This window comes from Nicotiana tomentosiformis, chromosome 1, assembly GCF_000390325.3.
Source record: "Nicotiana tomentosiformis chromosome 1, ASM39032v3, whole genome shotgun sequence".
NCBI classification, from domain to species: Eukaryota; Viridiplantae; Streptophyta; class Magnoliopsida; order Solanales; family Solanaceae; genus Nicotiana; species Nicotiana tomentosiformis.
In genome coordinates, this window is record NC_090812.1 from 110,511,391 (window position 1) to 110,527,531 (window position 16,141).

General features: G+C 37.1%; 1 protein-coding gene and 1 long non-coding RNA gene across 3 annotated transcripts; one reads left to right on the forward strand and one right to left on the reverse strand.

Annotated features, from left to right (window-relative positions):
* The first annotated feature begins 4,048 nt into the window (after positions 1 to 4,048).
* Positions 4,049 to 13,138, forward strand: LOC104113413 (casein kinase 1-like protein 11). The gene is made up of 14 exons (XM_009623562.4): positions 4,049 to 4,746; positions 4,889 to 4,929; positions 6,236 to 6,305; positions 6,429 to 6,577; positions 6,664 to 6,759; positions 9,196 to 9,266; positions 10,851 to 10,912; positions 11,022 to 11,085; positions 11,203 to 11,287; positions 11,585 to 11,711; positions 11,837 to 11,910; positions 12,002 to 12,065; positions 12,272 to 12,405; positions 12,610 to 13,138. The coding sequence occupies exons 1-14, from the start codon at positions 4,671 to 4,673 to the stop codon at positions 12,874 to 12,876; spliced, it is 1,380 nt and encodes a 459-aa protein (XP_009621857.1). The 5' UTR covers positions 4,049 to 4,670; the 3' UTR covers positions 12,877 to 13,138.
* Positions 13,139 to 13,549: 411 nt separating this feature from the next.
* Positions 13,550 to 16,134, reverse strand: LOC117280833 (uncharacterized). 2 transcript variants are annotated; one of them, XR_004511416.2, is made up of 2 exons: positions 15,139 to 16,134; positions 13,550 to 13,953 (listed from the first exon to the last, which is right to left on the reverse strand). It is a non-coding gene; the product is annotated as an uncharacterized lncRNA (long non-coding RNA). The 2 variants fall into 2 exon arrangements; XR_004511415.2 differs by having other exon boundaries at positions 14,754 to 16,134.
* Positions 16,135 to 16,141: the final 7 nt, after the last annotated feature.

A 16,141-nucleotide genomic window follows, 5' to 3' on the forward strand; every position in this document is an offset into this window, starting at 1 on the left:
AGGTTTTCCCTCCCGTAATAATAATGAGAGGTCATTTACGCTATGGATAAAAATATGAAAGTAATAAATATCCACATTAACTAGTAGTAATAATTTACAACACTAACCCTATAATCTCCCATTTTCGTAATAACTCGAAAAATACCCAAAAAAAAAAAAAAAGAGATGATAAAAAGAGAAAAGGGACAAATATATCCCTCTACTTTCGAATATTGTCTGCATTTAACCTCAGTTATACTATCCAGCCAAATTTACCCCTATCTTTATACTATCTTACCAAATTTACCCCTATGATCAGCAAACATTTCAAAATTACCTCTTGATCTGTTAAATAATTCAAAATCTCCCAAATTCCTTTTATTTAAATCACTTGTTGTTCTTCTTGCTCCATTATTTTCTGAAATTACTATTGATGTAAATGCTAAAGTTACTAGACTATACAAATTACTCATTAAAAAAATTTAATTACCAATTCACACACTTCTCTTCTTGTAATAATGGGATTGGAATTGGTTTAAAGTTTTATTTCTTTTTCAATCATATACACACCATAGGATTCAGTGGGTCCATTTATTGTGCATTATATGCAGTTGATCATCATGTATGTGCATGCATAATCAAATATATTTTGTCATTGCCTGGTTAGTATAGAGTTCGATCGACTAACTTAAGAGTGCACAATGTGTAGGCATTTAACTAAAGCAAAGTTGAATTCGATAATGTAAAGTGTAACGACCCGACCGGTCATTTTGAGATCTAGCGCATCATTCAGCAGTTTGAGGTCTCAAGTAGTTTCACTTCATGTATTACGACTTGTACGTTTGGTCGGAATTGAATTTTGGGAAGTTTGGAGTTGATTCAGAAGGAAAATTCTAATTTTAGAACTTTAAGTTGGAAGAATGGACTAATGTTTGACTTTTGAGTAAGCGATATCGGAATAGGGATTTGAAGGTCCAATAGGTTTGTTTGATGATTTCGGACTTGTACGTATGTTCGGGTTGAGTATCGGGTGGTCCAGAGGTATTTCGGCGCTTAATATGGAAAGTTGGCATTTGGAAGGTTTTAGAATTTCTTATGTTTGATTTGAAGTGAACTTTGATGTTATCGATGTCCGTTTGAGGTTCCGAGCTTTGTAATAGGTTCGTATCGTGATTTGTGACTTGTGCATAAAGTTTGGCGTCATTCCGAAATGTTTAAGAATGAATCGGACGCATTCGTCGAAGTTTGAATGATTGGATGTTTAAAGAAAGGTTTCGATCGTTGATTCATAGTTTTGATATTGTTTGGTGTGATTTGAGGCCTCGATCAGGTTCGTGTTATATTTTGGGACTGGTTTGTGTAATTGGACGGGGCCCGGGGGCCTCGGGTATGTTTCAGAAGTGTTTGGGTTGTGTCACGCTCTTATTTGATGTTTTGGCATCGTTTCTTTGGGAATAAAGGGAACTATATTGAGCAAACGACCTTTGAATTGTAATTGGATTGAACCATTAGATTTGTATCGTAATTACGGATCCATAGCAATAAGAATTGTCGAATTCTGATGTCGTATGAGAGAGTTATGCCTATTTTCGTGTCAGACAAAATTACTGGTTTCTGGTGCGAAATTTTGTTCTTCGCGAACGCGAGAGAGGTTCTGCGAATGCAAAGAAGAATTTCTGGGTTGACCGGTCAACGCAAAAAAATTATCTTCGCAAACGCGAAGGTCTCCCGCAAAGGCGATGAAGAAAAATCATCTGGGCAGTGTTTTAAACCGAGAATTTTAGTATTTTGGGTATATCTTGAGTTCTAGAGCTCCGTTTAAGGTGATTTTTGCGGTGTTGTTATCGTCTCAACAAGGGGGTAAATATATGACATTTATTTTGATGTTTATACATAATTATTTCGGTTAGTTATTATTTTTATCCGTATTTGGATTGTAGAAATTGGGATTTTGAGCCCCAAAGTTGAGAAATGGTTAATCCTTGATTTGAGGGTCTATTCATGAACAAAATTGAATGATTTTCTGGATATAGACCATATGAGTTATGGGTAATATTTATTTTCAATAATTTTCGGAATTCGAGCATGTGAGCTTGAGGGTTGACTTTATTGACTTTTCAAGCGGTGTTGAAAATTGCTATAAATTGATTAATTATAAGTATTGGAGTATATTTTGATTGATTTGCACGTTGTTTGACTAGTTTCGGAACGTTTGGCTTGGAGTTGAGGTATTAGAGAGGCGTTGGAGCCAGTTATGGAATTTCGGAGCGAGGTAAGTCTCATGTCTAAATTGTGAGGGGAAAACTACCTCTTAGGTGATGTAATTATTATGTGCTACTATTTGTGAGTGCTACGTGCGCACGAAGTGACAAGAGTCCGTACGTAGCTAAAGCATGTTTATGTACGGGTAGACTTAGGACTTTATTATGTAATTTTTGAATTGTTTGGACTCATTTTGTTAGCTTAATTAATTGAAATTATAACTGAAATTGATTTAGAAACATATAAATATATTAGGCCAAGCTTTATCACCTTGAGTTGTTGCCAAGATATTTGATAAACGAAAAGCGGTATATTAATTATTATGCACTTGTATCTATGTTGTAAACATGTGACTCGTAATTCGATAAATTTCTTCCTTTCTTGTGGAGCGGGCCGAACGCTTCGGCATTATAATAGATGCATCTATGGTTCGTGCCGCTCAACCCTCGGCAATGTACACAATATTCTGGATCGGATCGAACGACCTCGGCATAATCGTGCATTATATCGTTGGCAGTCCGAATGTTCACGAGATTATCCTTCCACTGATGCCAGGCCTTTTATATGGTATTCCTTACTTGTTTGATACTGGCACTTGATATATCTGAGATGTTTAGGTAAAATACAAGACTGGGAAAATTATACCCTTTAAAAGAAATTTTTGGAAGATTATGTAACTTACAGATTTACCCCATTATTGTTGTGTGCTTAATACCTGCTTATGATTTATTATATTGCTTTATTAGACCTCTAGTAAGTGTCGATGTCGATCCCTAATCACTACTTCTCCGAGGTTAGGCTAGATACTTACTAGGTACGCGTTGATTTATGTACTCATGTTATACTTCTGCGCTAAATGTGCAGGATGTGACAGGTTCAATTGGTGGTCATCTTGGCGCGTAGGCGCAACTGTTGAGGAGACTTTATGGTGAGTTGCATTCCAGGCTACGTATCGCAACCCACATAGTCTCCATCGTACCATTTACTCTATCGTATCTTATTTACATTCTACACATATGTTATATTATTATTGTACTTCTTAGTAAATGCTCATGCACTTGTGACACCGGATTTTGGGATGTTCTAGAAGTTGTTTGTGATTTTGCTTAGCATTTACATACTTTTATTATCTATTCTGTTAAAATTTTAAGTTTCTATGATTTTAATGCTTTGATTTATTTATCTAATAAAATTCAGATTTCGAGAATAATAAAGTTCATAATTAAGTTGGTAGTTCACCGTTGGCTTGCCTAACAGTGATGTTGGGTGTCATCGCGGCCTATAGTGAGTTTTGGGTCGTGACATAAAGTATCCGAAAAACTTCAACTTCAATCACTAATACTTGCAAAGTCTCCATACATTTGGTGTAACGAATTCATTAAAATTGGGATGTTGTAAATACTTTTAGAATTTAGAAAAGCTACATAATTTAGATTTTTCAATTTACTATACTTTGTTTATTCGATTGTATTATTTAATATATTTTTTATCTAATTCAGAAAGTAGGTAAAAATAAATTATTTTAAAAATAGTGGACTAAGAAGAAGAATAAGTAACTTGATTAAAATGATTTGGGAGATTCTGGGTCAGCTAACGGATTGAGGGGTAATTTTTTAAAATTTATTAATTGTATTGGTAAATTTGATTCGATAATATAATGGTATGGATAAATTTGGCTGGATATTAAATATACTATAGACAATATTTGAAAGTACATGTTATATTTGCCCTTTTCCTTCAAAACAAACAAACAAAGAAAACCATGGACCACCTTTTTTCCCGATTCCCCACCCGCACGTTGTATAATTCAAGCAATCATTCTTTCTTTACTCACTCCGCTCCTTTGCTTTTTTCACAACACACACTGCACAAATTCAATTCATCCCTTTTTAATTTTCCCTTTTTTGGTGAAAAAAAAAAAGCGCTTTGTTTTTCTCTTTTTCCTTAAACTTCGCTAATTTGTCCCCTTTCTTCTTTTTCGTTGATTCATCTGCCAACAGAGCAGAACAACAAAAAAGACATATGTATACAGTTCTTGCATTTAATTATCGGCTCGCTCATTGATTATACATTTTTTATTGATCAATGGGGATCGGTGATTTTGTTTGTAAATTAGGGTTTAATTTCTTGTCGTTATTTGAATATTGTAAGGGTTTGTATTTATAGAACGATAGTTCAAGAATTATTTTTTTTAATCGGCAACCTTAATTGGTTCTTCCCATTTTTCTGAGTTAAACTGGTGCTTTCCATTTCTGGGTTTTGTGGAATTTGATCCATAGTTGTGTATTTTGGATAGATTTATGGGTAAAAATTGTATTTTGCGTTTTTGGCATTTGGTGTATTAGGTGAAAATCCTAGTATAAACGTGTGATTGTTGCTTTTTTATTATTTGGTTATCGAAATCTTGAAGTGGAGTTGTTTAGTTTACGATGGATCATGTTGTGGGTGGGAAGTTTAAGCTGGGAAGGAGGATCGGAAGTGGGTCTTTTGGTGAGCTTTATTTAGGTATGTTCTTAGCTTTTGGGGCGTCAATTGCAGTGGATTTGCTTATATGATCAACCCCATTTACTTGGTTGTGACCTTTGTTTTTTAGTGGTAGCTAACTCATGCGTGCCTCCTCTTTGTGTTTCTGCTTAATTTGATTCAGGTGTGAATATACAGAATGGAGAAGAAGTTGCCATTAAGCTGGTATTTCCTTCCAACCAAATAATGCCATATTTTTTTCCTATTGTTTTTTATGAAAATTCAGTTTATGGATAAGTGTGAGTTTTATAGAACCTCTAATTTTAGAGAACCTAAAGATTTGTCTTGAAAGACAAATCATTTAGTTTTGGAATGAAATGGACCCGATATACTAGAAGGAATGAGGATCATATATTCGACCCTGACCAGTCTGTAGTTGAGGCGTAGTTGAACGACTGACTAACTGGGGAATTGATGCTGCTATATTGTTTTGTTTTTCTTGCATGCTGTCTAACGCATTTTATTGTTAACTTGATATTTAACTTATCTTTAGTATCATTGGAGTTTTGTCGTAGTATCCTATTTAGTCTATTCAGATATAACGGTTTGGTTGGATTGTAAAATCCTTGTTCACCATAACTACCTTGATTACCACATTGATTTTTTTTATTATTATATTTTCTTATTAGATTTCTCTAGAAAGAGATGATTATTAAGCATGAGAACTAGCATGATCATTCGATCTGTAAAATTTTTGGTTGAATAATATGTTAAAGTGTGCTGAATAGAAGCATTTGTAAGGTGGGGAATCAGAAAGTATATGTTTCTAGTTGTGTATATGACTTCATTTTCTAGAACTGGTTTTCTAGTCAAGTAGAAATGTAAAGACAACTGTAGAAAGGCTCCTTTTTTATAACTCTAGAAAGGCTCCTTTCGCGCACCTCGACTATTCCACCTGGGATTACCTCCACCAACATAGGTACTAGGTTAACTCTCTCGGATGGGAGGAAATCATGTAACATTTTTTGTCTATGCTGGGATTTGAACCCTAGTGTCCAGTGTTAACGCCCACTTCAATGAAAACTAAACCACACCCTTGGATGCTCAGAAAACTCTCTTTTCAAGCTAGATTATCTGTGCATTTTCACCAGAAAAGGAAGTGTCTAGCCATTTAAGAAAAAGAAAGAAAAAAAAAATAGAAATGTATATGTTGAAGAGTTCAGAAAGTAGCAATCTTATCTATCATGACCTATGAAAAAAAAACTATTTTTGTCTATCATGATATTCTGGGAATGTGATAGCAAGACTAGATATATTGCTTATTAGCTTAAATATTTGATGAGCATATAGACATCTAACCAGCTTTTTGCTGGCTCACATCAATAAAATTGTAGTTTATCAACCAAAAAAACTGAGCATATAGTAAAAAAAAACTTTATTTTGATGGGAATTAAAGATTCTAGTTGTTGATGCAACAGTACTATTCACACTATATGCTCATGACTTCATTCTCTTGGTACTGTAATATCAGGAATCTGTCAAGACAAAGCACCCTCAACTGCATTATGAATCAAAAATATATATGCTTCTTTCAGGAGGAAGTAAGTGTTTCTCCCTCACATCTGTAGCCCATTCTTTGCAAAAACCTTTTAATATAATAAATTCTCAAAAAAATGAGAATGTCATTTGTTCCGATTGATCTTATCTATGCCATTCTGATGAAGCTGGAATTCCCAACCTTAAATGGTTTGGAGTCGAAGGTGAGTACAATGTAATGGTCATAGACCTTCTTGGACCGAGCTTGGAAGACCTCTTCAACTATTGCAATAGGAAACTCTCTTTGAAAACAGTGTTGATGCTTGCAGATCAGCTGGTAAGTAGTTCTTTTTCATTTTTAAAGAAAAATCACCTTTTGCTTGTGCATTTTAGGATAATAATCCTGGGGTATGTGTCTTTCAGATTAATAGAGTTGAATACATGCACTCACGAGGATTTCTTCACCGTGACATAAAGCCAGACAACTTCCTAATGGGCCTTGGTCGCAAAGCAAATCAGGTTTAGGTTTATTTCTAGGAGAATTTTGTGAATGAATGGAGTTTATTCAAGTCAATGCTTTGCCTATAAAGAGGGGGAAAACTCACTATTTTGCTAGTTTCATTTCAGATTATCAAGTTTAAATTGTAAATATTTGGTCGTTGTGTTGGATGAATAGCTTCTCAATTCTATTAAGTTTGTATCAAATGGCTTTTTTATGCCGATTGGTTTCTGATAATCAAACTCATTGTGGGGTGGATAGTACCTTGGTCAATTTTCAGACTTCAGGCTGGCTGAAGTTCATTAAATGGAGGTGTATTTTGGAAATAAAATTAAATATGATTTTTCTCTCTGAAAATTATTACCGAGTTTAATCATTTTCCTTATAATGCAATTTTATTAGGAAATGAAAACTTAGTTGCCATATATTGCAATTTTGTTTATTTATTGGAAATGAAACTTCTTATGTATGGAGCAGTTTTCGGTTGTTATGAGGTTGCACCAAGGATCCGCGCTCAACCCATTCTTATTTGCTTTGGCGATGGACGCTCTAACTCACCATATTCAAGGGGAGGTACCATGGTGTATGTTGTTCGTTGATGATATAGTTCTGATTGACGAGACGCAAGGTAGCGTTAACGAGAGATTGGAGGTTTGGAGACAGACACTTGAGTCTAAAGGTTTCAAGTTGAGTAGGACTAAGACAGAATACCTGGAGTGCAAGTTCAGCGACGTGACGGGGGAAGAGGACGTGGATGTGAGGCTTGACTCACAAATCATCCTCAAGAAAGTAAGTTTCAGGTACCTTGGGTCAATTATCCAGGGGGATTGGGAGATTGACAAGGATGTCACGCACCGAGTAGGGGTGGGGCGGATGAAATGGAGGTTAGCATCTGGAGTCCTGTGTGACAAAAGGTGCCACAAAAAATTAAAGGTAAGTGCTATAGAGCGGTGGTTAGACCGGCCATGTTGTTTGGAGACAGGCCCTTGAGTCTAAAGGTTTCAAGTTGAGTAGGACTAAGACTGAATACCTGGAGTGCAAGTTCAGCGACGTGACGGGGGAAGAGGACGTGGATGTAAGGCTTGACTCACAAATCATCCTCAAGAAAGTAAGTTTCAGGTACCTTGGGTCAATTATATAGGGGGTGAGGAGATTGACAAGGATGCCACGCACCGAGTAGGGGTGGGGTGGATGAAATGGAGGTTAGCATCTGGAGTCCTGTGTGACAAAAGGTGCCACCAAAAATTAAAGGTAAGTTCTATAGAGTTGTGGTTAGACCGGCCATGTTGTATGGGGCTGAGTGTTAGCTAGTCAAGAAGTCGTATATCCAGAGGTTGGAAGTAGCATAAATGAGGATGTTGAGATGGATGTGCGGGCACACTAGGCTGGATAGGATTAGGAATGAGGTTATTCGGGAGAAGGTGGGCGTGACTCCCTTGGACGACAAGATGAGGGAAGCGAGGCTCGGATGGTTTGGGCACATGCGGAGGAGAAGCCTAGATGCGCCGGTTAGGAGGTGTGAGCAGTTGGCTTTGGCAGGCGTAAGAAGAGGTAGAAGGCGACCTAAGAAGTATTGGGGCGAGGTGATCAACATGACGCGACTTCAGATCTCCGAGGACATGGTTGTTGATAGGAAGGTGTGGAGGTCAAGCATTAGGGTTGAAGGGTAGGGGTAGTCGAGCGTTTTTCTTCTTTATTCCGGGGGTGGGGCTAGTCTGATAGTGTTTTGTCTTAGATTGCTAGTGGCGTATATTGTGTTAATATTATTTTCCTTTTTTCATAGTATTGTGTAACTTGTAACGGTTTTTGTTATTGCCTTTCCACATATTTTTGTTATTATCTCTCTGGTTGCTGCTGCTTGTAAGGATCTATTATCTCTGTTCGCCTTTTGAGCCGAGAGTTTCCCGGAAACAGCCTCTCTACTCCTTCGGGGTAGGGGTAAGGTCTGTGTACACTCTACCTCCCCAGACCCCACTTGGTGGGATTTTACTGGGTTATTGTTGTTGTTGTGAAACTTATGTGTGGATAAGTTAGGGGCCGACTCTTACCGGTGGATGTTTGAGTTTATGAAGTCAATAATTAAGATAGTACTGCTTTTGCCGTAAATGAATTTGCTATAAAGGTGGGATTTACTTCTGGTTAAGTTGCTGAAAACTTGAGCTGTGTCCTTCAGAGGGTATAAGGAAATCAATATGGAATTGAGGGCTCTATGTTATGATGATGCTTATATTTGTATATTTGACATTTGATTAGTTTTAAATGAATAGCTAACTAATGTGTTGGTTTGTGTTAAAGTTCCTCATATGCCCATTTTTATTTGACCCTTTAACAAACCCCAGATACCATTGGGCCTCCAAAGCTGCTGTATTGATATTAGAGCTTAAAGGAAAAGAAAGCATATGTGATGTCAAGTTTTTTTTCTTCCTAATGGTGCCAAATCTGAATACTGATGACAGGTGTACGCAATCGACTTCGGGCTGGCCAAAAAGTATAGGGACCTCCAGACTCACAAGCATATACCATACAGGTAGCACACTAACCACTATGTTGCCTGATTAATCTTTGCAATTGTTCATTCTTATTTTTTCTGAATGCTTGTGACATTGCTTTATTAGCCCTAAAATAAAGTAAAATGAAAAGGAACCATCTTTATTTTCTTCTATTGCTCCTATCATATCACCATCATCTAGATACTTTTATTCTCAAGCATTAGTGAGGATTTACTGGAGAATATGTTCGCACTAGAGGAAATTGACAAATGAGCCAGGAAATCTCTGGCAAAGGACTTCATAAATCATAGCACTATGGTGGTGAGCAAAAGTTGAATGTTGTAACCCGTATTTTTCCTTTCTTGTTCTTCAAGCGGTAAGACAAGGGGGGCAATATGAAAACATATACTTACCGGACAATCTGGTGATTTGTCTATGCAACACCAATTGGAGAATATATGATAGATTAATATTGATACGTGTTATTTGATCACTTATGAAATGAAGACAGTCTTTTCACGTGAACTTTGGGTAGTATATGACGTGTAAGATGTTTTAGTTTGTTGTTTCGACAGCTTCCCATAGTTTTTTCTTGCCTCTATATTTTTATACCTTTAATCCAAAAAAGGCCCTATTTTGCCTTTTGAGGGCAAAAGTTGGCCAGTTTCCCGAGTGAGATTGGGAGCTGGTTACTTAGAATGTAGACAGAAAAAAGTTAAAATTCTTACTTTAAAGTTATCATCAGAGTAAATTCTAATGACTGTCGAATAGCTGAATGACAATGGGTTATGGTATTGTTTTGCATTTACTTAGATGGTTATAATATAGTGCCAGTTAATTAAGTATATCAGTCGCTAGTGCGGTGCTTATGACATCAATGCCATTTTTTTTCCGCATAATAACATCAAAGTCATATTTTGACGCACTTGGAAGGGAAATTGTGTAGGGCATACTTGCATTTTCAAGTTTATGGAACTTTGTGTCTTCTGTTGATGTCCTTTAATATTGCCAGTTAATTAATATATCAGTCGCTGTTATGGTGCTTAACTGTTTACATCATTAATTTGATGCAACAATTGGGGGATATTGTGGAAGGCAAGTTTCGTATTGTCATTGTTAGTTTATGGAACTGCATGTCCTCTGTTGATGTGTTCTATGGTTCACTGCATGTTAGGCAAATTGGGTATTATCAAAATGTAATCACATTTGACATCTAATTCATCTCTCATTGTGGCTCATTGAGATTCTTTAGCCATCTATTCCTCACATGCCTTGAATTAAAATAAAAAAGTGTGGCAGAGTGGCAAGTAAGAAGCATCTGTAAATTCTTCATCATTTGGTGTCCTTGCTGTATCATTTTGTTGATCACAATATTAATTTATTTGAGCTGACTGACATTACTGTTCTTGAGAATATATTCTACTCTTACTTGAATATTATCAAGCTCTAGTGGAATGAGCTGCCCCGAGTTATTGTAGTGACAATTTCATCCTTGTTTCTTATATCGTTCCTAATGAAAGAGAAGTAAAAGGAAAAGATTTAAATAAGACCTTACGCTGGTCAATGAGAAATCTGTGTCTTTACTGCCTTTTACATGGTATTATGGTAATATTTCTTCTCAGGGAAAACAAGAATCTGACAGGCACAGCTCGCTATGCCAGTGTCAACACACACCTTGGAGTTGGTAGGTTAATTGTGTTTAGGTTGTCAAGTAGCTACAGGCATGATAAGCCACAACTTCAATTGTAACTGATAAAAAATGTTTGTCTTTTTTTTCTTCTCCCCCCTGGCAGAACAAAGCAGAAGGGATGATTTGGAATCTCTGGGTTATGTGCTTATGTATTTTCTTAGAGGAAGGTTGGACTTTAGGGGTGTCACCTTTTCTTTTTGGCATCGTTTCTGACCAGGTCCTGGTGCATTTGCAAATTCTACGGATGTTTTCACTGACTTGATGACAATTTCCTTTTGGCCCAGTCTTCCGTGGCAGGGATTGAAAGCTGGTACTAAGAAGCAGAAATATGATAAAATCAGTGAGAAGAAGATGTTGACTCCAATAGAGGTACTATTTACGAGTATGAATGATTCTTTGTGATGTCATCTTCATCTGTGTTGTGAACTCTGACAAAGCAGACATCCATATGTCAACTGTCATAGAAATACTTCTGTATATACTTCTTATTGTCAAGATAGATGGTTTAAAATGTAACCTATCCAAAAAAAAAGGATGATTTGATAATGTATTTATAAGCCAATTGTTATCTCGTCTGGGCTTTCTTGCCTTTAATATAGATTATCTACTGATGATGCCAGTGATCAGATGAGGAAATTGACACAGGATTTGATGGGTTTCTAACAGGTGCTATGTAAATCATATCCATCAGAGTTCATATCATACTTCCATTATTGTCGGTCATTACGGTTTGAAGATAAACCTGACTATTCATATTTGAAGAGGCTTTTCAGGGACTTGTTTATTCGTGAAGGTAGTATATCTGTGATCCTCTCTTTTTCTTTGTCAATCTACAGGCTGTCTGATCTGTAACTATCAATTTTAGTCTTGAAGTAGATGTGTGTAGTCTCTGCATCTTAAACCATTTCACTGGTGCAGGTTATCAGTTTGACTATGTATTTGATTGGACCATTTTGAAGTATCCTCAGATTGGTGCCAGTTCTAGAGGACGTGTTAGTGTTTTTAAAACTTTGTTTTGATTATTGTTGAAAATCTGTTCTTAAACTTTTTTAAGATGGAAGTGTGCAATCTTTTTGCCACCAGAATATTAGTGGAAGTGCGGCACTAAATGCTGGGCCATCTGCTGAAAGACCGGGAAGGGCATCAGGTAATATCTTTGACCTAAAGTTATGGATTTTTTGTAGTCCGTTTCTGACTTTTAATTTCCTTAGCTGGTACGGCATGTAACTCCTGTTTGCTTATTCAAATGGTGAATGTTTGGAGATGTGATTTTTCATGTAAAAGCTGAATATTGAGTTTGCAGCTACTAAAAATTTATCACTCTTTGATGCTTGGTTTGTGTCTGTAATCCAGTGGGACAGGATATTCGAGACAGGTTTTCTGGTGCTGTTGGAGCGTTTACCCGGAGGACTCCTTCTGGTTCTGGTAGGCATGGGGAACAGTCGAGACACAAGACTTCAGATGATATACCTTCATCTAAAGATGTGGTATTGATCCCTTCTCTTTCTAAAAGCAATAGAAATAACAGGAAAAAAAATCTCACTGTGATTGGTTTGCTTGTGTCTTTAAGATGACTTTTTTTTCAGTGAAAGAGAAGTAGAAATATTATTCTAACAGTTGATATATTTTTGCTTTTTTGAATATCTGTTGTATGGCAAACTAGTAAGAATAATATTCTTATAATTTTACAGCAATTTGATTCAGAAAGAGGCCGTACATCAAGAAATGGTAGCTCGTCCAGAAGGGCTGCCATTTCAAGTAGCAGACCGAGCTCTTCTGGTGAACCTACTGATAGTCGCTCAAGCAGATTAGTGTCGAGCAGTGGCCGCTTATCTTCCACACAAAGGATTCATTCTGGAGTTGAACCGAAACCATCATTGTTTTCCCGAACTTCACTTACAAAGGGCAGCCGTGATGACCCTCTTCGGAGCTTTGAGCTTCTTTCAATCAGAAAGTAAAAAGGGATGCACTTGTAAAGAGAAATTTTCTCGTTGTTATGAATCTTGAGATCCTATAAAAGGACGTCTCTGTGCTGTAAATGAAAATTTCGACATGAAAACTAACTTTTTTTTATTATTACCTGGTTTTTTTCGTCGAGAGTTTTTTGGCCATTGTAACGCCATTTAGACTCATCCAAAGAAGTGATGAGTAATATGTACGAAGTTGGATAGTTATCAAAAATATATTCATGATGTACGAATGGATTTATCTTTTGTGCAAGCCTATAGAATTGTATGGTGGAGAAATTCTGTTTCAGGTTATAACTACCAGTCCAAGGCATTGAAGTGTAAGGATAACCTGTTTCAGGTTATCCTAAATGTTACTACTGTCGAGAAAACAAACAAAGATAACTCTACCAAAAGCCAATTGCAGATTCAGAACCCACAGACTACCCAAAAACATGTTCCAACAGAGAAAGAAACAGAGAATTATTCAGAAACCTATTCAAATTGATGTTACCCCAAAGCCAACAGGAAAACTAGCCGAGAACACTATCCAGCGGCCTATCCAAATCCAATCTACTCCAACATCAACAGAAAATCAAATAGAGCACACAAACAAGGTCAAGCCTCAAATTAGCCAACAACTTCAGCAAACTAACCATGCTGAAACAAGCCACACTTAACTTGATTCAAACAAAACAACCAGTACTTTTCCAACCACTACCAAAGATGATATACAAAAACAGAAGCAAGTTGAACCATTCACCAAAGACAGCAGCCCCCATAATAGCCAACAACCTCCCAGGAGTCACCAGAGTGACCAATCCCACAACAATCCTGCCTCTATTCAAATCCAAACTAAAGCTAACCCAAATTCCAACACTCCAACAACTACCAAAACACTTACCAAACTCAACACCCCTCAAAGCTCCTCATCTTATGTTCCAGAATCTCCAGAGAATGCTTACAAGGAAGAAGTTTCAGGTCATAGCTATAAACCTCAATCTACGGACAGAACTCACTTACAGGTCATTCAATATATCTCAGCACAAGACTATCCTATTCCTGCGAGGGGAACTGAGCCTCCAGATCCTGAAAATGAAAACATGTCAGATGATAATGAAGAATATGAAAGCATACATGGGGACATTTCTGCAGAAGACGAAGATAGTGGTATAAAAAGTGATGATGATGAAACTGAAGCACAACTACTTGATTTAGTTAGCTCACATCAACACTCAGATCCCAATATTAGCCAAGATTTTGAGGAGATCACTAAGACACACAATCTCTCACCTAGAGGACAAGGCACTTATAAAGGAGGCAAAAGCAGAGGAGGAGGTAATGCTCCTCGAACAAGATCCAGGGCTAAGCTCACAATATCACACAATCTTTCCCATGATTAGCACTCTCATATGGAATATTCGAGGCATTAAAAATGCCTTTGAAAGACTTAAATTCTTCAAACTCAACAACAAAATTTCTTTTATAGCCATTATGGAACCCCTTGTGGCTAGAGAGAAACTTCAACAACAACAACAACAACAACAACAAACCCTGTGCAATCCCACATGTGGGGTCTGGGGAGGATAGTGTGTACGCAGACCTTACCCCTACCTTACGAAGGAAGAGAGGTTGTTTCCAATAGTCCCTCGGCTTAAGAACAGTGACAAGGACACAATAAACCAACATTAACAATGGCAAGGAAATAAGATAAAAGAAACAAATAGCACATCATGTAATAGTAGAGAACTAGGGATACGAAGCTATAAGAGAAGTGCGAAAACTACCGGCAATAATGCCACATCGTCTAATCAGCAAGGAACTCGGAATAGGACAATACAAGACTAGTACTAGTACTACTAATACGACTAGAAGAGACTCTCGACTACCTGTCAACCCACAACCATAATCCTCGACCTCCACACCTCGCTAGAGAGAAACTTCAAAGATACAAAAGAATGCTTGGTTGTAGTCAAGCATTTAGCAACATCAACAATAAAATTTGGATTTTTGGCGATGAAGATCTGGATTGTACTGTTATTGATGATCAAGAACAGGTCCTAACTTGCTCCATTAGTGTTAAGAATGAGGAAGAATTTATAATTTCTGCTGTCTATGCCAAGACCAAATCGGCTTTGAGACTTCCTTTATGGGAAGATTTAAAGAGGCTCTCCTACTACAATAAACCGTGGTGTGTGACAGGTGACTTTAATTGTATTACTGAAGCTCAAGAGAAAGAAGGAGGACTGCCTCACAACCATCAGAAAGCTTTACCGTTTATCAACTGTATTCTGCAGTGTGATCTTGTGGATCTTCAGTTCTCTGGCCCAAAATACACTCGGTGTAATGACTGGGCACCTGATAGAAGAATCTGGAAGAGACTTGATAGGGCCCTGGTTAATCATCTATGGGCTACTAAGTACTCTAACTCATCAGTTATGCACTTGCATAGAGTCAATTCAGATCATGCTCCTCTGGCTCAAAATTGCTACTGCTAAGATGCCTCCTATTAGATACTTTAAGTTTTTAAACTTGTGGACTACACAAAATGGTTTTAAAGAGGTGATCAAACAAGCATGGGACAAGCAGGTGTTGGGAAACCCTTTTTGGATTTTCCACCAGAAGCTTAAAAATACTACCTCTATACTATCTAAATGGTCTAGGGAAACAGTGGGTGACATCTTTGCAGTTACCAAAGAGTTAGAGAAAGAGGTTGAGGACTTAGAGGATCAATACCTAACTGACACCACTGAACGGCAAAGAGCTCAATTGAACAAGAAGAAGGCTGAACTTATTAGACACTTTAATATCCAAGGTGCCTACTGGAGACAAAAGGCTAACCTCAAGTGGGCTAAAGATGGAGACTTAAACACTAGTTTTTTCCATGCATCTGTTGCCAGGAAAAAAAGAAAATTGACCATTCACAGGATCAGAATTGGAGAAGACCAATGGATTGATGAGGAGGAGCAGATAGCTAAGGAAGCAATCAGTTTCTTTAAAGACTTATTCACTCAACCACATCACTATAATGATCCGAGTAACCTAGCTTGCATTAGCAAGTCGATTACAGATGAAGACAATAAACTACTCACTGAAATGCCTATAGAGAAGGAGATTAAAGACATAGGGTGTGTTTGGTATAACGGAAAATGTTTTCCGCGAAATTGTTTTCTTGGAAAATAAGTAGTAATCTTACTCATTTTTTGATGTTTTGCACGCAAATTAAGAAAAATAATTTCTCAAAAGTATTCATAAATAATTTAGATACAATAAACAT